General features: G+C 39.3%; 1 protein-coding gene across 3 annotated transcripts in view; it reads left to right on the top strand.

Moving 5' to 3' along the window:
• Window positions 1-23,925, top strand: part of Dcbld1 (discoidin, CUB and LCCL domain containing 1) — an 80,561-nt gene that overhangs the window by 29,338 nt on the left and 27,298 nt on the right. For all 3 annotated transcript variants that reach the window (XM_045159481.1, XM_045159480.1, XR_006638972.1), the window contains exons 3-6: window positions 8,658-8,792; window positions 9,217-9,268; window positions 13,496-13,568; window positions 17,624-17,757. In XM_045159481.1, the coding sequence (XP_045015416.1) occupies window positions 8,658-8,792; window positions 9,217-9,268; window positions 13,496-13,568; window positions 17,624-17,757 (394 nt within the window). The remainder of the gene's footprint in view (window positions 1-8,657; window positions 8,793-9,216; window positions 9,269-13,495; window positions 13,569-17,623; window positions 17,758-23,925) is intronic.

The raw sequence follows: 23,925 nt of genomic DNA, 5'->3' as shown, positions 1-23,925 counted from the left end.
CTCCAAGAAGGCAGGTGGCCAGTGATGGAAGGAAACTAGTAGATGACAGGGTACTCCCTATAGTCAGATGAATCCTCTTCTGGTAAGTGATATACTGGAGGAAAATCTGGAAGTACAAGGATTGTTTTACTACATTTCCTATACCTTCATGTCTACCCCCAATGCATTTTTTTTAGTGAGACCCTACCTTGAAAAACCTATATACATACATACATACATACATCTTATTTGAGAGAAAGAGGTAGATATTTATATAAATAAAGAGAACAGAAGCCAGGCATAGTGGTGCACACCTTTAATCCCAGCACTCAGGAGGCAGAAGTAGGAGAATCACTGTGAGTTGGAGGTTAGCCTGAGACAATATAGTGAATTCCAGGTCATCCTGTACTACAGTGAGGCCCTACCTCAAAAAATCAAAAATAAATAAATAAATGAGAGAATGAGCACACCAGGGCCTCTAGCCACTTCAAATGCACTCCAGACACCTGTGCCACCTTGAGCATCTGGCTTTACTTAAATACTAGATGGTCAAACTTGGGACAGTAGGCTTTGCAGGCAAATGCCTTAACCACTGAGCAATCTCTCCAGCCCCACAGCTAGGTTTCTTTTTTCTTTGTTTGTTTTGCTGTTGCTGTTGTTTTGTTTTGTTTTCTGGCATAGGGTCGCACTCTAGCCCAGGCTGACCTTGGCACTATGTAGTCTCAGGGTGGCCTCAAACTCACAGTGATCCAACTAACCTTTGCCTCCCAAATGCTAGAATTAAAGGCATGCACTACCATACCCAGCATCTTACAGTATTCTTTTCTTTTTTTTTTTTCACAGCAAGGGGTTTTTTTTTAAATATATTTTTATTAAGGCAAGAGAGGTGGCCTAAGAAACCTAAGGACTCAGGTTCTATTCCCCAGATCCCAGGTAAGCCAGATGATGCACATGGTAGTGCATGCGTCTAGAGTTCATTTGCAGTAGCTATAGGCCCTCAAGTACCCATTCTGTCTCTCCCTCTCTCTCTCTCTAATAACTAAAAATTTTAAAAAATAATATTTTATTAGATCTGTATGCTGTGGTACATGCCTTTAATCCTAGCACTCAGAAGGCAGAGGTAAAAGTATTGCGAAGAGTTTGAGGCTAGCCTGTGACAACATAGTGAATTCTAGGTCAGCCTGGGCTAGAGTGAGACCCTACCTTGAAAAAAACAAACAAAAAAATTATTTACTTAATTTTATTTGCAAACAGAAGAAAGAGAGAGAAAGAGATAAATAATGGGCATGTGAGGGTCTCTACCCACTGCAAATGAACTCCAGATGCATGTGCCACCTTATGCATCTGGCTTTACATGGGTACTCCCCAGTATATTTTTTAATATTTTATTTTTATTTTGTTTGACAGAAAAAGAGGAGGCAGAGATAGAATGGGCAGACCAGGGCCTCCAGCCACTGCAAACAAACTCCAGACACATGCGCCCCTTTGCACATCTGGCTAACATGGGTCCTGGGGAATTGAACCTGGGTTCTTTGACTTTGCAGGCAAGTGCCTTAACCATTAAGCCATCCCTCCAGCTCTCCACTATATATTTTAACCATTGTCAGTGACTCAGAAGTACACCAATGTAAAGTCAATTGTTTGTGTTTGTATTAAGTAGAAACAAAAGAAATGGGAAAGTAGGAAATAAGAGTTTTGATAATTTCTCTGAACAGGTTTTAAAATGATATACATTTGACATACTGCAATAAAATCTAATCATTATGCCACTTGATTTTTTTAAATCCCTAAGAAAGAAAAGGCACAAGACATATAGAGTAGAATGCAAAATTCCTAGGGCTTTTAAATATAAAAAACAAAACCTTTAAAGGAATCTCCAGCAGATAAAAGGCTGCATCTGGGCTCAGTGGTTAAAGGTACTTGCTTGCAAAGCCTGGTGGCTTGGGTTCAAGTTCACAGTACCTATGTAAAAATCAGATGCACAAAGTAGTGCATGCATCTGGAGTTTGGTAAGAGGACCTGGTATGCCCATCACTCCTTTCAAAAAATATTTTTTAAAAAAAATTAAAAGCTGTCTCTGCCGAAATGTTCCACTCTAGATATTTCAGTAACATAACTACAAGTCTCCAGGAGGAAAATAAACTACTGTTCCCTCCTCCTGCTTCTCTTTCCCAAATAAATACTTCCCACAGAGTCACACTGATTCAGTTCCAATAATTGCCATCCTTTATAAAGAAGAGGTGATGTTTTAGGAGGGTACTGTGCTACTATGTTGAGGAACTTCTTTAATCTGAGGCCCTGCTCCCCAGAGAAAGCCACAACTTTGTCTAGGAATCTATCTGTGATTTATCGTGTGTTACTGATTTTTGTCTGGAAACCAGAGACTAAAACTCTACAAGGACACTACTTACATTGGTACGTGATTATGCTTTTAATGTCTTGGTCCAGGAATGTTCCTTTCTTAGGCTAATTCCCTTTCTTTTCAAAGAAAATGGTCTTGGAAATTCTGTCATTTTGTACATTGACCTTATTGCAGTTAGCAAGTCTAATGACATTTGCAGCTTTAGCATTTCTGGAGATTTATCAGCATACTTCTCAGCACAAAGCTGGACCAAGCTTGGTACTACTTTGATGGCAGCTGATGGTATGCCATACAGCTGACACTGCCAATAGTATTCCTAGGGAGGGTCATTTGAGCTCTACCAGGCATGTTTTATATGTGCTTCAGAAATGACTCCATATGGCTAGTGAGGGATTTCTTGGGAGGCTTTTTTGTTGTACCTTTTGTTGTATCTCTGACAGACCTCAGGAGGTAGGTTTTTATTTGGTGTCTCTATTTTTCTTATCACTGTCTCTATGGTTATAGAGGGGAAGGAAGAGATTTGCTTTAAAAAAAAAGGGAGAGAGGGAGAGAAAACAGGCACACCAGGGCCTCCAGCGACGGAAAATGAACTCCATATGCATGTGCCACCTTGTGCATCTGGCTTACATGGGTCCTGGGAAATCAAACCAAGGTCTTTTGACACTGCAGGCAAGTGTCTTGACCCCTAAGCCATCTCTCCAGCCCGGAGTTTGCTACATAGCATTGCATAAACATGGCCCCCTCACAGATGAAACAATGATAGGTTCACAAGTTTCAAGATGAAAACCACATACATAGCAGAAAGAGTTGAAACTATTCTTTTTTTTTTTCGAGATAGGGTCTCACTGTAGCTCAGGCTGTCCTGGAATTCACTCTATAGTCTCAAGGTGACCGTGAACTCACAGTGTTCCACCTACCACTGCCTCCCAAGTGCTAGGATTAAAGGCATGTGCCACCACGCCCAGCAAACTATTCTTAACTTAACTCTCATTGCCTTGTGATGCCCAGGTCTGGGGCAATGCATAGAGACTGGAAAGTGCTACAAGTTGCTACATAGGTTGCCAGAGACTCCTTGGCTTGGAGTAGGCAGTTTATACTTCCTTGTAGGACAGTTCTCTTGTTTATGTCTGAAAATAATTTCCTTCTCAACTGCTCATGTTCTGTTTAGCAACCCCAAACAGAGGGTACACTGAGAGGAACTGGCCTCCTGCACTCAAAGAAGGCATCTTCTATAGTTCCTAGCTTTCATTACTTTTGTGCAAGGCATGAGTCTGCTAGGTATTGGCTTTATGTCTGATGACAAATACCATAATGCTGTTATCACTTGGGTAGCTCTTCCCACAAGCCAGGAACAAAAGTTTTCCTTCATTCCTGGTTGTTTCTATTTACCTAATGATTTTCTTATCCCAGTCCCATGGGAGTTTGTGACTGAAATGTGAGATGAATCCCACCTCACAAGTAGAAATAAGAGGTGACAGAAGGTGCCAACTTAGATGGTAGGTCCCAATGCAAGAGCAATGCCTGAAAAGTATAAGCCCTAATTTTAGGGATGGAGAGGATTAAATCTGATTTTGAATTGAGATAGGTTCACCAATCCAAGAACACTGTCCAGGCAAGAGATTATATTCTTGGTCAGAATTAGAAGTCACTAAACACTCATTTGGGTTTCCAAGGAAATTGATCAAATGTTGAAATGTAGACAAGAGCCTTCTTGAAAGTTAAGATGGAAGGCAGTAAGAGTGATGTGCAGGTATGTGCCACTGTACAGAAATGTGTTCTGAGAAATGCAACACTAGGCTATTTCACTATGTCACCATTATAGAATGTACTTAAACATGCCTACATGATCAGGTTACTGGACATAGCTTCTTTTTATTTTTTTCTGAGACAGGATCTCAGGTAGTTCACACTAGCCTCAAACTTACTATATGGTTAAGGATAGCCTTGAGCCCCTGATCCTCTTGCTTCTACTTGTCAAGTGCTGAGATTATGCACATGTGCCTCCACACCCAGTTTCAACATTGCTGCTGCCCCCCCCCCTTTTTTTTAAAGAGAAAATGATTAAATTAGTTCAGTTTCTGAGGTTTCAGTCCATCATGGCAGGGAGGAAGTAGGAGAACAGAACTGCTCATTTCATGCAGCCAGAAAGTAGAGAACCATATGCCTTCTTAATATAATTTTAAAAAACTAATAAATGAAATTTATAACCCTGCTGCTGTTGTATCACAGCCCAACTATTTGATAGTAAACATATATGGTAGGTCTGATGGCTCACATTTATAATCCAAGCACTCAGGAGGTAGAGGCAGAAGGATAAGCAATTCAGAGTCATCCTTGGCTACATAGGGAATTTAAGGCCTGCCTATGCACATGAGACCTTGTTTTAGCCCCTCTCCGTATGTTTGTATGAATATGCATACATATAGAAGGAAAAGACTAAAATAATTAAATATAGTAAATACATCAACCAGTAGTAGTTATGTATTATCGGGTATTATGTTCTATATGTAATTATATGTACTATGCTTTTATTTAACTGGCAGGGTAGGAAGTTTATTTTATTGGGGTGGTGAGGGTTCCCACAAGCTCTCTGTAGTTCAGGCTGTCCTGTAAGTCACTATGTAGCTCATTTTTGCCTAGAGATCATGACAGTCTTGCCTCAGCCTCATAAGTGCTGGGATTACATTTGTGGGCCACCATGTCCAGTTTATGAGCTTCGTGCATAGCAACATCACCATAAGCATGTGAGTAACGCATTGTGCTTTGACATTATGGGGCCACATTAATATACATAGCCCATCACTGACTGAAGTATATTTACCTGGTTGCATTGTAAGGAGTGATACCCTTCCTTTGGCTCTTACATTCTTTCCACCACCTCTTCCACAATGGACCCTGAACCTTGGAGGATGTTTTAGAAATGTTTCAGTACTGGTCAGTTCTTCATCCCTTCTTCTCAGCACTATGTTGCTTTTTGGGTAATCCCAGTGGATATCGCCATCTGAAAAAAGAAGTTTCTCTAACCAGAAGTGAGAGTAGCAGTAATATATGAATATGAACATTGAGTGTAGTGCTTTCAGGGCAGTTTAGTGAGAATAATATATACATTTAGCTAGACAAGAGCAGGCTTTATACCCCTAAGGCTCATGACCTCCCCTGCCATAAGCATGTATTCCCTCCCATAGAGCAGGCCTTCAGTCCAGTTAGAGAGCAGTTGGTTTCCCCCAGAGCAGACATGCCACTAATGCACTCAGTTGGTCATTTGGCCTGTCTGGCCAGACTTGACGACCTCTGTCTCCCATAGGGCTACATACAGTGCAGCTTTTTCTAGCTTTCAGTTGGCAGATCTACAAGAAGGTTTTCTGCTCAGCACCAGCTTGATTTCTCATGGAGTTTGCTGCTTGGGCATGTGAAGTCTTCAGCAATAGGGTCTTTCCATCTGCTTCTCAAGGGAAACCAAGGGCCTTGGCAATAGCCTATAATGTTTTGTAGGCAACAGGGACTTCCTTGTCAAAAACTCACTGGAAGGTATCCCATCCCTGGCACTGAAAATTTTCAAATAACAATCTATGGCTTCTGGATGTGCCATTATATAAAAAAAAAAGTAGGTTTTCATATGTTTTATTCAGAATATCTTGAATTTTGATTAATCCTCCTCCCACCCTTCTTTTACACAATCTCTTCCCCTGGCTAAAATGAAAATTATGAAATTTGCAAGGAAATGAATGGATCTGGAAAAGATTATATTAAGTGAGGTAACCCAGGCCCACAAAGCCAAACATCACATGTTCTTTCTCATATGGGGATCTACAAATGTATAGACTCAGGTGTGAGCTAGAATCAAAACTCGGTAGCATGGGCTGGAGAGATGGCTTAGCGGTTAAGCGCTTGCCTGTGAAGCCTAAGGACCCCGGTTCGAGGCTCGGTTCCCCAGGTCCCACATTAGCCAGATGCACAAGGGGGCGCACGCGTCTGGAGTTCGTTTGCAGAGGCTGGAAGCCCTGGTGCGCCCATTCTCTCTCTCTCCCTCTATCTGTCTTTCTCTCTGTGTCTGTCGCTCTCAAATAAATAAATAAAAAATTAAAAAAAAAAAAACAACTCGGTAGCAGAGGCCAGTAAGCTTAAAAAAAAAAAAAAGGCTATAAGGGAGGCAGGAGAGGGGAGAACTTAAGGGGATGATATTGTATATATGTAAGACCTAAGCCAGACTCTTATTGTTTCCCATCTTTAGCATATGAAGCCTGGAAAAGTCAGGACTGGAGAGCAACCAGGAGAGAAATGCTGAATTGGGTTCATGATCTGCCAAATAGTCAACAGTTGGGGCCCTATGAAAGTCCTGGTTAACATAATTATTAGTAATTTGTACTGAGTTGAAGTAGTCTTTTCTTCTTCTCTTCCTTCCTTAACTTGATCACTGCTATTCTTGCTGTTTTGATAGATATTAGTGAAGAAAATCTCCCTTCAAAGTTTGCTTGTTTTTCCATATTTCATAGAGATTATTATATATATGTGACTTTCATTGTGATGATTTGCAAGCCACACTTTTATTTGAATAGTCTTAGGAAGGGTTTTTTTAGTTGTTTTAATTTCCAAATCTAATTTTGCCCTTTGAAGGTTCATTGGAATTCCTATTGCTTTTCATGCAATTTAATTTAAAAGGCATATCATGACTTTTGCTTTTAAAATTATTTATTTGTGTGTGTGTGTGTGTGTGCGCGCACACGTGCGTGTGCATCAGGGCCTCTTGCTATTGTGAATGCCAGATACATGTGCCACTTATATGGGTGGTGGGAATTGAGCCCAGTCCTGCAGGCTTTGCAAGCAAGCCCCTTAAATTGCTGAGTCATCTCCCTAGTATTCTATTGGAAGGGGGGGGCAGAAGCAGATAGAGAGAGAATGGGCATGCCAGGGTCTCCAGCCACTGCAAACAACCTCCAGACACATGTGCCACCTTGTACATCTGGCTTATGTGGGTTCTAGCAAATCAAACCTGGGTTCTTAGACTTTCCAAGTAAGCACCTTAACTGCTAAGCCATCTCTCCAGCCCTACTTTTTGGTTTTTGCGATAGAGTCTTATTCTGTTTGTTTAGTTGGCTGTTTTGTTGTTGTTGTTTTATTAAGTATATTCATTTCCCAGTTATTTTTTTTTTTAGAGAGAGAATTGGTGCACCAGGGCCTCAGCCACTGTAATCAAACTCCAGACAATTGCACCACCTAGTGCACATGTGCTACCTTACACTTGTGTCCCCTTTGTGCATCTGGCTTACTTGGGATCTGGACAGAGATCGAATATGGGCCTTTAGGCTTCATAGGCAAGAGCCTTAGTCACTAAGCCATCTCTCCAACCCTCCCATTTTAAAAAAATATGTTTATTTATTTGTGAGCAGAAAGAATATGGTGTACCAGGGCCTCTTGCCATTGCAAACAAACTCCAGACACATGTACCACATTGTGTTGTCTGCCTTTAGATGAGTAGAAAAGACTTTAACCCAGGCAGGCTTTGCAAGTAAGCATCTTTAATCACTGAGCCATCTCCCTAGCCCGTCTTTGATTTTGAGACAGGGTTTCAGCTTGTGGCTCAAGCTTGCCTTGAACTCACTAGTTAGCCAGGCTGATTTTGAACTCAGCAATCCTCTTTCCTCGGCCTCCTGAATGCTGGAATTACAGACATAAACCACCAGGCCCAACTAGAAGTAATACTGCTCAGTAAAATTAACTGATTTTATAATATGCTATTCCAAATACCTTTAGAAATCACTCTGCCTTTATAGCTGGGCATGATGGAGCATGCCTGTAATCCCAGCACTTCGAGGCTGATTCAAGCATATCATGAGTTCCAGCCTAAAAAATAGTAGGAGAAAACAAGCCAATCTGCTTTTGTATAGACCTCATTTTACATATCAAAATTATGGTGGACTAAGCAGAAGTTAATATAAAAGAAAGACAAAGCCAGGCATCGTGACACACATGCCTTTAATCCCAGCACTCAGGAGGCAGAGGTAGGAGGATCACTGTGAGTTCAAGGCCACCTAAGACTACATAGCGAATTCTAGGTCAGCCTTGGCTACAGTGAAACCCTACCTCAAAAACAGAAATTATAGATTAGTCATAAAAATTCAGTCTGTACCAAGAAAAATTCTAGATGAATAAGGATTAAAGTTTTTATATGTTACATGATAAATTCTAGATAGATATGGATTAAAGTTTTTATATGTGTTATATGATCAATTTGATTGCTAGAGGGAAAAATGACAAGTATTAATTATTTGTACAGGTGTAGGTTTTGAAATGTGCCACAATATGCTTTATTTTCTAGGTCCATATTGTGGGAATATGGCTGTTCCCAAGGAATTCTTAGTGAACACAAACAAAGTGACTGTCCGCTTTGAGAGTGGATCCCACATTTCCGGTCGGGGTTTTTTGCTGACCTATGCTAGCAGCGACCATCCAGGTATAGCAGAAAAACCAGCACACATGTATAAATCCTAATTAACAATTGTTCCTCTTGCTACTTACCCCTCCAGAAAGAATTTTGATTCTAGACTCAATATTAAGACATGAAGTAGATTTCTTTCTATTAGGGAAGTTATGTAACATGGTCTTCAAAGCACTTAGTAACTGTTGGTTTTTTTGGTAGAAGTAGGTTCTGTTATTATTTTCTAGCCAATAGTAATAAAAACCACCATTTCTGTTAAAAAAGAAACAGATAACTGATTAAGTACTATGGACAGTTTTTTATTTATTTTTGAGCAGCAATATTCAGGTATAGTGAATAAAAGTTTCAACTATTGTCTTATTTTGAAATAAGTCTTCAGAGCATAGGTACCCTGACTTCTACTTTGTCTGCTAATTGCAATTATCTTTATTTATGACAGATTTAATAACATGTTTGGAACGTGGTAGCCATTATTTCAAGACAAAGTACAGGTAAATATAGGTGTCCTAGCTGGGCTTTAGTCATGTTGCAAAGCGTCTTGTTTTTCTTAACAGGAAATCAAATCATTCATGTTATAACTAATGCAGAATATTTGAAATGGCTTCCTGCATAGAAAATTTCTTTGCCAAGGGCCAAATTTTAAATAGTATAGACCATAAATCTCTGTTATATTGATTTATAGAATCTGTTGCTATTGTAATGAAAAAATAAGATGGAGCACATGTGTGTGTGTTACAGTATAATTTAATATACAAAACAAGTAGCAGGTTGCATCTGGTCCATAGCCTGCACTTTCAGGGAGCCATCGTAGATATTGGAGTATGTGGCAGCATTTGGGAATGGTTTGTGTAATTCTTTCATGGTAGAGAGAGGGTGATGAGGCTAAATTTTGCCTATCACATAGAAGAAAACCCTAATGAGAATAAAGAGGTAAAGATTGTTATCTCAACTAACTAGAAAATCTAATCTCTGATGTATATTTTCTCATCAAGGTCTAGAAAAGGATTTCCAACCATAGAGCTGCTGATTTGGGGCTGTATTCCCCTTTGTGCAGGATGCTACTGTGTATTGTTGAATGGCTAGCAGCTTCCCTAGCTTATGCCAGTGATGTGCCAGCTATGATAACCAAAAATGTCTCCAGACATTGTCCAATGTCTTTTGGTGGGTTGAAGCACCCCAACTCAGAACTGCTGTCTCAAAATCACTGCCAAGGGCAATAACAAAACTGTAATTCTTTAAAGAGCTTTCTTACTGGTAGGTACAGATCTCTGGACTTAGCATGTAAGTAGCTGTTGTGAATGTTTCAGAACATCTATAAAGTGGCTTGGTTGCATCCTGAAAATGAACATACAAAGCCACAGACTCACTTGCTTAAGCCTATCTTCACCTACTAAATGCACCCAGGGAGTTAAGTTTAAAAACCTATGTTCTTCACTGTCTCAGACATTTGAACATTCTGAGTGTGATTATTTTATGGGCAGAATCAATTCCAGTATTAGCTAATACTAAGTCTACTTAAGAAAAATGAAAAGTCAAAATCTGTAGTAACTACAACTATGCTAACTGTCTAAGTTATACCTATAAATCCCAGTGGTGAAAGGGCCGGTGGACATCATGGTCATTTTCTGCTCTCCTAGCAAAGGGGAATACGTACAGGCCTACAGTGCAAGGTTATGCCAACTATTTGAGCTGTAGCCTGCCATTTTGGTAATGCTTAAAGATAGATTTGGCCACTATTACAGGCCCACAATCTTTCACCCATAATTCTAGAATATAGACAGCTATAGAAGCCTTTAGTACTCATTGGTTGGCAGACCTTCATTAATGTGACTTTTAATTCATTTGACAGCAAGATTTGGCTAGTGTAGCATGAGATTGTTTAGTCCTAGGCATTTTATTTAATATGACTGTTCACACATTTGACACAAGCTATTACTGTTTTTGATTAATGTATGCATCTCCATGCTGTTCTTTCATTATGTACATTATTGGCACCATCTTCCTTTTCTGAAATCCCAAATATTTTTTAAATTTTTGATTGACAGCTGCCAGAATTACAGAAAATAAACCATGATAATTCCGTCCCCTTGCCAAATCCACTCTTCATCATATTCCCTCTCTCTCCATTAGTCTCTCTTTTATTTTGCTGGCATCATCTTTTCCTCTTATCATGAGGGACTTGTTAAGGTAGTACTAGGCACTGCAAGGTCATGGATATCGAGGTCAATTTGTGTCTGAACAATTGCATTGTAAGCAGTCCTACCCTTCCCTTGGCTCTTACATTCTTTTTGCCATCTCTTCCATAATGGACACTGAGCCTTGGAAAGTGTGATAGTGGTGTTTCAGTACTGAGCATTCCTCTGTCACTTCTTCTCACCACTATGGTGCCTTTTGGGCATCCCAGTGATTACTGCCATCTGAAAAGAGAAGCTTCTCTAACTAAAAATGAGAGTTACATTAACATATGGGTATGAACATTAACTAAAGTGCTTACTGGGCAGTTTGATGAGCATAATATATGCATTTAGCCAGACACCAGCAGGTGTTACACTCCCAGGGCTCATGAATTCTAAAAATTTTGAAGTCAGAAGCATATTTGGTTCTAAGTGGATGGTCAACCTTCAGGAGGTTTGATTTGTCAGTTCCTTGATTACGACTGCTCTGCACTGGGAAGGAATAATGAACTATTTACTTGGTAGTCTTGACAGTTGTCATTACAGTGTAATTTCCTAAGTCAGTGTTGAGAACTAAAAGGAAACGGCATTTAAAAAACAGCTATTTTTAGAATCTATCTGGGCTGGCACACTGTAAACAAACCAAGTAAACACTGTAAAATGTAAGTTTAGAAACAAGGGTACAGGGCATCCATCTTCAAAGCTGCCAAAACCCCTGTAATAATTAGGCTTCCTTTTTTTGCTTATTGTAGGTATAAATAGCTGTCCCCTTGATTTGTTGTTGTTCTCAGGAACTAGAGATGAAGAAACAATCCATGCCATATCCAGGCTCACACAACTAGTTCGTGATAGGCATGGAGTAACCAGTGATAACATATAGCTGTTATGCACTAAACAGTGACAAGTAGCTGGGCGTGGTGGCACACACCTTTAATCCCAGCACTCAGAAGGCAGAGGTAGGAGGATCACTGTGAGTTTGAGGCTACCCTGAGACTACATAGAGAATTCCAGGTCAGCCTGAGCTAAAGTGAGACCTTACCTTGCAAAAAACAAAAAAAACAGTGGCAAGTCTAAGGTAAAACGTACTGTAGGGAACATAAATCCCAAATACTAAAGTAGAATACTACCTTTTCCCAAATGCTAAAATAAAATCCCAAATACCAAAGTAGAAAAATAAAATAGCTCATTTATTTTTGTTGTTTATTACATGTGGCAATTAATAGAATTTTGATATATTACTTTAAATATATATTTTATTAACTTTCACTATATATTTTTACTTCTTTTACAATTTCTTTTTGGTAATTGTGTGTTATGTACAGCATGTGTGATATATGTGTGGTGGATGCACACATGTGTACAGATGTGCATGCCCTAAGTGCATAGGTACAGAGACCAGAGAGGTATGTCAGTTGTCCTCCTCTGTCACTTTTTTGTTTTATTGCTATGAGATTATTACTGAATCTGAAGCTTGTGGTTTTTCAATTTGACTAGCTAAACCATGAGCCCCTGTGATCCTCCAGTGTTGGAGTTATAGGCATGTGTGGTCCTGTCTGGCTTTTACATGGGTACTAAAGATTATAATAAGGTCCTCATGCTTACATAGCAAGTGCTTTTACCCACAAAGCCATCTCCTTTTTTAACATTTTTAACATTTTAACATTTTTAATGTGGCTACTCTACTACTTAAATTTGTACATGCAGTTTCCATTATGTTTCTGTGGAACAGTGATTGTGTAGAGAATAGAGCTACTATCATATATGTAGCACAGAAAGTGAAAATTTCTGCTAATTCTATCCCAATTGGGAATCCAAGAATATTCTTTATGTCTTTTTACTCAAACATAAATTGTTCTGTATTTTAAACATTTCTTTTAATAAAGATAGTGGACTATATTATACAAATCAGATTTTCTTTTATCTGAAAAATATTTCTTAAGTAGGGCTGGAGAGATGGCTCAGTAGTTAAAGGTGCTTGCTTATAAAACCTGACAGCCCAGGTTTGATTCTAGTACCCACATAAAGCCAGATGTCTAGAGTTTGTTTGCAGAGACTAGAGGCCCTGATGTTCCACATGTTCTCGCTTCCTCTCTTTCTCTGTCTATCTCTGTCTCTCTGTCTCTTTCTCTCTCTCTCTCTCTCTCTCTCTCTCTCTCTCTCTCTCTCTCTCTCTCTGTGTGTGTGTGTGTGTGTGTGTGTGTGTGTGTGTGTGTGTGTGTTGCTCATTTGCTCACTTTAGTTTTCTCTCTTCTCTCACAAATAAATAAAATTTTAGAAATATTTCTTAGGCATCTTACAATCAAAATGTGTTAGAGGAACATTGTTTGATACAATTCATGGTGAATCTTTATATAAAACAAATAATCATTGTGTAAAACATCTCCATGCTCACTTTAAATTAATTTCTGTTTTGTCCTTTAAAAAGATATTCCTGCCTCTTTTATGAGGAGAGAAAATACTTTTAAAGTTGAAATATAGTTTAATGCCTTTTTTGTTTCAGTGTAATTTAATAAAATGGAAATTCTTTCTTCCCCCAATTCCCAGCAAATTCTGCCCAGCTGGTTGTAGAGACATAGCAGGAGACGTTTCTGGGAATATGATAGATGGCTACAGAGATGTAAGTAACTGAGGGTAATAACAAAGAAAGCTAGAAGGAATAATGTTGGTTGTCTTGCCTGAATTCACTGGGAAACAAAGTAAAATGAGATTAAAACTCTGCACAGATGCATCCCTTTTCTGAAACAATGATATAAATAAAAATATGAAAACCAAGGCTATTCATGTATTCATTCTGTTTCCAGCACTTCCAGTTCATCTTTTTAAACTTTTAATTTTTTTTAATTTTTGCAAAGAGAAAGAGATAGAGAGAAGAGAGACACAGAGACAAAAAGAGAAGCTAAATGGGCATATAAGGGCCTCCAGCCCCTGCAAACAAACTCCAGATGCATGTGCCATTGTGTATCTGGCTTTATATGGGTACTGGGGAATCACACCCAGTTAATTGTTTAACACCTAAGCAGTATTACTCCACTGTATTGCTCAGGTTTCTGATCCTGTAATTAATGCCTTAGATAAATCTACTTAAAAAGAGAGGTTCATTTTTCACATATTTAAGGTTTTTGTCCAGTAGCTATTGGGTCTGTAAACCATCATGGAGTGGCACATGGTACTGCAAGCTGCTCACCACTCCTGATAAAGTCTCCTCCTGAGAAGGAAAGAGTGGGGAGGGAGGAAGAGGGAAAAGGAGGATTGGGGATGGGATCTCAACAGTTCCTTCCAAGGACACATTCTCAGTGTTTCATTTTTTTTCCCATGTGGCTCCACTTCCTAGAGGTTCGACCTCATCCCACAGTGCCACAGGCTTGGGATATCAAGCCTCTAGCACATGGCCTTTGGGAGAGACAGATCCAAACTATAGCTTCCATCTACTTTTTGACAAGAGGTTGTAGGCTTGTTATTTATTTCTTTAACATTTCATTTGTTTTTGTAATAAAACCACAGACATGAATATGCACATCACAGAATAGAGACATTGTGTCTAGGCACAGTAAAGCCATGTAATTTCCTTTTAAATATTACTTCCTTCTTTCCTATACTCCTTTTTATGTCTAATGAGATGATCTGGATTATATCTATATATTACTTTCCAGAAAAAAAAATTCCCAAAAGATCATTTTTCTAAACTACTTGTTCTATCTCTATTTGATCATTATTTGTACTTTGTTCAAAGAAATCATAAATCTCCCATATTTATAGATTTCTTTCCTGAAAAATCTGGTATCTGATTTCAAATAGTAATGTAAAATTTTTAAAAAATTAGTTTAAAGTTTCAGTCAGTGAATTTACTCCTAAATGACTCCTTAAAAAAACAAAAACAAAGAAAGGAACTGGGCGTGGTGGTACACGCCTTTAAATCTCAGCACTCAGGAGGCAGAGGTAGGAGGATCGCCTTGAGTTCAAGACCACCCTGAGACTATGTAGTGAATTCCAGGTCAGCTTGGGCTAGAGTGAGACCCTACCATGAAAACAAAACAAAAAGAAAGGAAGGAAGGGAGGGAGAGGGGGAGGGAGGACATAAGAAGTGGTAGAAGAGGACACCTGACATCTTCCTCTGGCCTCCCCACATACTTGTTCATAGGATATATGTGCATACACATGCATATACCACACATACTACACACACACAAAATAAAATGTTATTCATAATGACAGTGAACATGGGAACAATTCATGTGGTAAAAGATAGAATTTGACTTTGTTTTTTGAGATAGTGGCTCACTATATAGTCCAGGCTAGCCTTCAACTCCCTGGGTAGCTCAGGCTGGCATTGAACTTGCAGTTCTTTCACCTTAGCCACCCTAGAGCTCATATTGCAGGAATGTACCACCATGGAATGTATAACTCTAGATGTAGCTCTGGAGTTTTATCATCTTACCATCATTTGGCCAACATTTTTAAAGGTTGAAGCTGTTATATTTATATTATTGTTATATTTTATTATATTTTAATATATATTATATTACATTTAGATTTAAGTTATATACAGAACTTAAGAGAAGGGAGAGCAGAGCTCATGACCAAGGAGTATGAGCAGCATTCTCAGAAATGGGAAAGAACTTAAGAGAAGGAATGCAGTTTGAGAAGTGCAGAATATTAGATTGAGAAGGAAAGAGGAGAGAGGATAATGAGCTCCTGCCCATGAGAAAGCAGTAGCAAGACAAAGCCCCTAGCCAGTATCTTTAAGCATGTTCTTTATTACTGTTTTTGGTCATGCAAATACCAATAGTTTTCAGAATAAGATGATCTTTCCCTAAAGGAAAATGTAATCAAATATTCCAGTGCTAGAGTAATTTAAGAAATGCTTGGAAACTTACATGGTGTTATTCTTACACCATGCTGCTCTGTTTGGCCACCCTCAGTTTACTGAGCTTCAGCATTGCTTCTGTCATGCAGGTGATACCCTCCAGCTACCACAGCTGGAGCCTTGTAGGTATTTTCCTTGGAAGTCTGTGGCATTCCCTCTTTTTGAAAAATTATTGTATTTAAATTATTTAATGAATTTTTTTCTTGTTTTGATTTTTAAAGCAGGGTCTCAGTCTAACCCAAGCTGACCTGGAACCCATGCTTTAGCTCACACTTGCCTCAAACTCATGGTGATCCTTTTACCTCAGCCTCCCAAGTGCTGGGGTTATAGGCATGAGCCACCATGCTTGGGTTGAGTTAATAATGTAAGGCAAATCACAAATTAACATAGACCAGTAATGTGGTTTGCCTGTATTTATATCTTAGTGACATGTTGACTTCAAAAATAACTAGAAAATTAGAGTGCAAGGTATATAACTATTCAAAAGGGAATTTATTTTTTCAAAGAGGAATTTTTAATAAAGTTTAATTTTTATACTTCTTACCAGACAAAGGCACATAAGCATCAAATTTTAAGTTGGATAGGTAAGGAGTAGATGTTTTAATTCCAGAAATAATCCTGGAAAAGGCTAGTAATTTTCCCATCATGATTTAACAGACCTGATTTCAGTTGTCAAATCTAGTTTACTTGGAGAAATGCCAAGTCTGTAAACTAAAAGTTAACAAAGTTTTTCAGTTTTATTATAACTACAATGGTAATAAAATATGATTTATCTCATTGGTTTCCTGAATATTATATCCTAGATCTAAGAGAATATTTCCAATGTATGTCAGGTAAACAGCACTGCCATTAACACAAAAAGAAACTCACATGTGCAATGATTGAGTCAGAGGATGACATGAGCCTGTGTCCTCCTTTCTGTCACACTGGTGCAGAACATAGCATAAGTTGATTTAGAATGGTTCTTGTAAGCCCCTGATTCTTGGACCTGTCTACCACACACATCTGTGCTTGGAAACCTTTATACGTGGGCACCCCACACAGAACTTCTAGTCATTCCTGTAACCCCACCTCTCATCAGAGCTATCCCAACCCCACAGCTGTGTGCTAATCAAAACCAGTCAGTTGTTTTTGCTTGCTTTATCAGAACCAGCAGCTTGCTAAAGCCCCTCACTGAGCCACAGGTGGCATAGCAGGCAAGGCACAGGCTGCTGGACTCTAAGCAAATTCATAAAGTGAGATGAGTCTGTGCAGTGTGATTTCACATAACTGCACATTAAGTTTTCTGTTCTATGTATTATGCCTTGCTAAATCCATGAATTAACTGATGTAGCTGTTGAATGCTCACCTTCTCAAGCAATGCCAGGTACATGTGTCTGATAAACGAAGTTTAGGAAATTATGTCTATTGTCTTATTGTGCTTAACAAGCTACCCAATACTAAAATAGCCTGAAGTAACTTTTCCTGCTGGTAAGTGTGTGAGTGAGCAGTTTGGACAGATGGGTCAGCTCTGCTAGCCTGGAATTGCTGATCCAGCTGCCACCATGGGCAGCACTGGAGCTGGAGCCTGAGGTGACTTCATTCAACATGCCTAGCTGTTGATGGGGCCACATTATTTGCAGCTGCTCCTTGGCTCAGTTCATATTGCAAGTGGAAGGTGCTTCCACAAGGGCATGGCCACTGGGAGGAATTACTCATGGGAGGAGCTACTATTCTAAGTTACTATATAAACAAAAATGAAAAGCTCTAACTGTATCCTGAGTATGTTTTTCAGTAAACTCAGAATAATGGTGTTGCTCTATTTTTAGACCTCTTTATTGTGCAAAGCTGCCATTCATGCAGGAATAATCACAGATGAACTAGGTGGCCAGATCAATGTACTTCAGCTCAAAGGAATAAGTCATTATGAAGGAATCCTGGCTAATGGTGTGCTCTCCAGGCAGTAAGTATCTTGTCTTGTGTTCTGAGAGGATATATCCCTGAGCCATAATTAATCAGCTCACAGTTTTGAAAGGACAGCAAGAATGTGATACTAAGTGGTAGTCAGCTGGGAAAAATGTGTTTCAGCTTAGGCAGCATTTATGGTCTGTGTGGAAAATAAATGTAGCAATAACACAGCTCCCTGGTTATGCTGACATGTAAATTAACATGGCACACATCTGAAGTGCTGTTGTGAAGGGGTATTTCCACTCCTAAGTGCATCAATGAAAGAAAATAAAGGCTTATTCCTTTTCTGTGTATATAGTTTCAGCAAATTACTGGTTATCTCCAATTTTACATAAGATAAAGGGAACCAGGGCACTAAAATAAATGCTTCCTTTGAGTTCCCCAGAAGATTCCTGGAGATAGTGTCCTTGAGAGAAGAAAAATGGCACTATATATGTACTTTTTGTTAATGTTAGCTTCTCAGTTTGCTTTATAAGAAAAAAGTATGTTGATTGATTTAAACATTTCAACCTAACCTAGCTTTGCATACAGTCAGATTGCCTCAGATTTTATAGGGTAGACACCTGGAGCTGTATGATGATCTGTGATGCAGATGGCCACACATGAAGAGGAGCTTGGAGCCGTCAAAAAGGAGGTTTCCCTCCAATGGACAGCCAGTAAAAGAGACTTCTCCTAGAGCCTTCTGATATCTCTCCTCTCTCCCTTCCTCCCTCATTCTGTCTTTCCCTTTCTGTATCCCTCCCTCCCTCCTTTCCTTCTTTCCTTCGTCCTCTGTCCCTGGAAATATCTTCCTTTACTGCAGTTGTTATTTTATTTATTTTATTTTTTTCTATTCTGTTTTGTTCTTTTCTGTTCTAGTCTATTTGAATGCTACTCTGTTCTATTTTGAAGTAGGGCTTACTCTAGCTTAGGCTGGCCTCAAACTCATGGCAATTCTCCTACCTAAGCCTCCAGAGTACATGCTGGGATTAAAGACATGTGCCAATACACCTGACTGCAACTGTTTTCTGGGGACAAGATTCTACATGATTTTGGTCTCAAGGCACAAGACAGAAGCTATAGACATTTTGAAATCATGGGTGGGAAAATAAATCAAGAATGTGTCTTCTACCACTCACCTATTTGTTTGAAGGTCTCTGGCCTTACCACTTTACCTTAGTGCCCTCTTGCACATAAAAAGGCCAGGATTGGCCTAGAGAGATTGCTTAGCAGTTAGGGCACTTGCCTGAGATGCCGAAGGACTCAGGTTCAACTCCCCAGATCCCATGTAAGCCAGATACACATGTGACACATGCGTACAAGGTTGCGTATGAGCACAAGATGGCACAAGCATTTGGAGTTTGATTGTAGTGGCTGGAGGTCCTGGTATGCTAGATCTCTCCCCCTCTTTCTCTTGTTGTCTCTCTCATAAATAAATTTAAAAATATTTTTTAAATCAAGATTATATTTTACTATTTCATCCTCAGGTGGATTATGGATTATCTTATAAGAATCCCATTACAAGCAGCTGTAGCAGGGCATGCCTGTAATCGTAGCATCCAGGAGGCTGAAGCACAAGGATCATAAGTTCTATACCAGTCTAAACAACATAGTGAGACTGCCTCAGAAAGCATGAAAAAATAATCATACTATGAGTAATGGCTAAATTCCCAAGTCAGTCAGCATACTCTGACTCCTATATCATTTTAAGACATTTCTTTTTCTTCTTCTACTTTTTTACTTAAATATATTATAGTTTTAGTAATGTCTTCTATCAAATAGAGATCCTGACCCCATGTTATAAATGTTGCTTTTATAGGAAAATGTATTCTGTGTTTAAAGAAAATGTCTGTAACCCCAGAGTTTGGGAGCTGGAGGAAGGAGGATCAGAAATTCAAGGTTGGGCTGAAGAGATGGCTTAGCAGTTAAGGCACTTACTTGCCTGTGAAGCCTAAGAACCCAGGTTCAGTTCCCCAATACCAACGTAAACCAGATGCAAATGGTGGTTCATGTGTCTGGAGTTTGTTTGCAGTGGCTAGAGGGCCTGGTATGCCCATTCTCTCTCTCTCTCTCTTTCTCTCTCTCTGTCTCTCAAATAAGTAAGTAAATAAATAAGTAAAATTTAAAACAAAAAGAAATTCAAGGTCATCTTGGGTATACATAGTAAGTTTGAGCCAACCTGGGTTACAGGAAACCCTGTCTTATAAAGAAAAGAGAAAACCCTATTAGAACAGTTGAATAAAAGACTTTATTCTCTCACCTCTCTGTGTATCAACTAGACCTAATAAATACATACATATACATATATAAAATGTTCATGCATTTTGAAATTAAAATTTCCATGCCAAATTGTAAAATTAAATGCTTAATGAATTGGAAGGTTTGTGATACATTATATATAGATATTTGAACTAATTGTCTCAATTTTGTTTTGACCAGAGTAGATAAAAGTGTAGAAAATTATCAGGGTCCCTTCATCCTTCTATTTCTATGATGTCACTAATGTTTGCTTTGAGCAAGGAATCTACTGCATATTCATATAGTCTCTTATTTTTTTCAACTTTATCAACAACCTCCAACATAAAGACAGTATACCTTGATTATAATCTCCTACAACTGTTCTTTTGCCAAACCCTCCCAAATCCTCCCAGAATCCCTTCTTTGCAACTCATCTCTCTTCTACTTTTTTAAATTTTTATTTATTTGAGAGAGAGAGGGAGATAATGGGTTGCCAGTGCCTTCAGGTGCTGCAAATGAACCCCAGACGCATGCATCACCTTGTTTGTCTGGCTTACATGGGTCCTGGGGAAACAAACCTGGGTCCTTTGGCTCTGCAGGCAAGCACCTTAACTGCTAAGCCATCTCTCCAGGCCCTCTCTTCTACTTTGAGTAAACAGCTTTTTCCTTCTACTATGCAGGTCTTTCTTCTATTTCAATATCATCATTTTTTGCTCCTAATATGCAAGTCTTGTGTAGGTAACATTAGCCACTAAGAGATCATGAATATCATGGACCCTTTGTGTGTATAAGTCCATATTACAAAGCATTCTTCCCCGTATTTTGGCTCTTACATTCTTTGTGCCACCTCTTCCACAATGGTTCCTGAGCCTTTATGGGTGTGATAGAGCTGTTTCAGTGCTAAACACTTCACTGTGACTTTTTCTCAGAAGTGAGTTTTGATTCTCCCCAGTGGTCACTACCATCTGAAAAGAGAGGCTTCTCTAACCAAAAGTGAGAGTAGCATTAATATATGGGCATAAGCATAAGTATTTAGAGGGCAGTTTGGTTGGTTAGAATATATCCATTTAGCTAGGCAACATTGGTATTTTCCTCCCTAGAGTTTATGACCTCTCCAGCCATAAGCTTTTGATTAGGTTTTCAGTAGCAGGCATGAATTCTCTCCACTGGAGTGGGCCTCAAGTCCAATCAGAGAGCATTTGGTTACCCCCATAACAGACATGACACCATTGTACTAGTTGGTACATTTGGCCTGAGTGGCCAGCCATAAAGCTTGTAGGGCCCACTGCTTATTTAGACCATTGATAACTTTTCTACCCCAACAGGCTGCATAGCTGATTCCAGCATCCTGATAGCAAGTCAACATGAAGGGGGCTTTTAGCTCAGCTCCAGTTTGCTTTCTAAGTGACCTGCAGCCCAAGCATATGGAGTCTTCAGCAATAGGGTCTTATCATCTAGTTCTGGTGGGAAACCAAGAGCCTTGGCAATAGCCTGTAATGTGTTGATGTCATTGGGGACCTTCCTGACCAACACCCCTGGCACTGAAATTTTCTAGTAACAATCTATAGCTTCTGCATCATGCAGTCTCTTCTAAAATCATCAGGGAGCAGTTGTTTTGCTGTTGGGGAGCCAGCATCCATGCAGTCACTAAACTTATGTTCCCACACATGATTGTTTGGTGTCCAGGAAAAAACAGAAGGAAGCACTACTGCTGAGGAAGAAGGGGTCCCTAAAGTAAATATCTAGACTCTTCAGAGATTCATCCAGGGTCAAGCTATTTCCTTGGTTTTTCAGGCCAGAATGGAATCAAGCAGAGGGACTGACCTCATTAGAAAGGAAAGCCTCTGATCATTACTATCTCCTGAAGCCATGTGGAGGCTCCTTGTTTCTGTAATTTGATGGAATTCATCTCCTCAACTGTGTGAATACCTCAAACCCATGGTCTCCAGAGGAACTTTTTGTTGTTTTTCCAAGGATCAGCCTTAGTTACCTGTAGCATTCTCTATTGGGTCCATTTAATTTAATAGCAGATTTCAGCTGATATTGCATGAAAGCTAGACAGAGCTATTAGAAGCAGAGCTTTCCATACTCTTTCCCACTTGACAGTAAAAAACAAAAGTAAACATTTCAGTGTTTGTGGTATTGTGGTAGTTTGAATAGATGGCCCCCAATATATTGAGTGTTTTATTAGTTTGTAGTTTGCATCTGCAACCACCTGGCTGGAGGCGGTGTCACTGGGCAGATCTTAAGGTGTGGTGATGGGTTTGAGATTTTAATCTAAAGATATGCAAAGTGTGCCTAGCTGGAGTTCCTGAAGTGTGCTGTGTAGTGTGGCTTTTTGGCTTGTGTTTCTCTCTGTGTGTTTGGTCCTGTGAAAGCAGGCCAACTTCTTTTGCCATTATGGAACTTTTCCTGGATCTGTAAGCTTCAATAAATCCCTTCCTTCATAACTGTGCCTGATCCGGACATTTATCTCAGCAAACCTGAAGCTGTCTGCTACAGGTATTGAAAGCAAGCATAGGTATTTTTAATTGTAGCACTTGATTTGGGCTGCATTTCCACCATAAAACTTATTGCTGTAACATAAGAGGAAATGGGAAAATCAGACAACAGATAGACACTAAATAATTCCTAAATTTAATTCTAAGCTTCAAGGGTCCTATTTCAGCTTTCTTGCTAACTGAACTTGGGCAAATAACTGGAGAGGGCTATTTTTCTTTCTTTGTTATTGCAGATTTTATGTTGTACTCTGTCTCTTTCGATACAGTATCACAATATGTAATTCAGAGCAACACTCCAGCTTGTAGTTCAGATGAATAGAATAGTAATCAATTCTCCATTTTGTAATTCAGAAAAAGAGAACAGTAATCAATGTTCCAGCTCATAATTCAGATAAACTGAATAGTAAGAAATACTCCAGCTTGTAATTCAGATAAATTGAATAGTAAGAAATATTCCAACTTGTACAACAATGGCATCTTTTAAAAAAATCATTCATTTTGTTTTGAGAGAAGAGAGTCATAAATAGCCCAAAGCTGGCATCAAATTCCCTATGTATCCCAGAATGAGCTTGAACTTCCTGATCCTCCTGCCTCTACCTGGTACATTATTGGTATGTACCACCAAGCCTGGTTAGGTGGTACTAGGGCTCAAACCAGGGCTTTGTGCATGCTAGAAGCAAGAACCTTTGAGCCACATCTGCATTTCTTTCATTATCTAGAGTGCGTAATACTTGAGAATTCAAAGTTTCTCCTCACCCTGAATGTCATCACCAACTTGGTGAGGGATTCTGTGTGTAAAGAAGAGATGGTTTTAGCCTTAGCATCTTATCTCCATTGAATGAGGTAGCTGCAGAGTTGGGTAATTTCATAAGCTGCCCTGTAGAGGAGATCATAGTGTAGAGGTGCCAGGATCACAGGCCAGAGAATCTGTGCTGTTGGACAGGAAGACCACCCTGCAGTAAGGTCCAGGTTCTATGACACCAGTGAGATACTCTATCTTCTCTCCAGCCAGACTTCTGGTTATCTGGAAGCAGGAACTGGCTCTGGGCTTGGTGCTGGTAGGTAATACATTGAGGGGCTGGGGGGAACTGAGATTTCCAGGTAAGAGCTGCAAGAAAGGGAGGTATTAGGATTCTTAGGGTTATTCCTAAGGGTGCATATCTGCATATTACTTCCCAATAAATATGGCACGATGGTGACAGTGTAAGGTTTTGATTCAAAAGCAGTATCTTGTTCTAAATAATAAACACAACTTGGTATGGTGGTAGTTGCTATAATCCCATACTCCAGAGGCAGAGACAGGAGGGTCAGGAATTGCAAGGAGATACACAGCTGTATTACAGTGAGTTCAAGGCCAGGCTGGGTAACATGACAAAAACAAAATGACAAACCACATACACACAAAAAAAAAAAAAAAAAAAAAAAAATCAGCATCCTTACCCATC

The sequence above is a fragment of the Jaculus jaculus genome, chromosome 9 (assembly GCF_020740685.1).
Source record: "Jaculus jaculus isolate mJacJac1 chromosome 9, mJacJac1.mat.Y.cur, whole genome shotgun sequence".
NCBI lineage: Eukaryota > Metazoa > Chordata > Mammalia > Rodentia > Dipodidae > Jaculus > Jaculus jaculus.
This window is presented reverse-complemented; position numbering and strand designations above follow the sequence as displayed.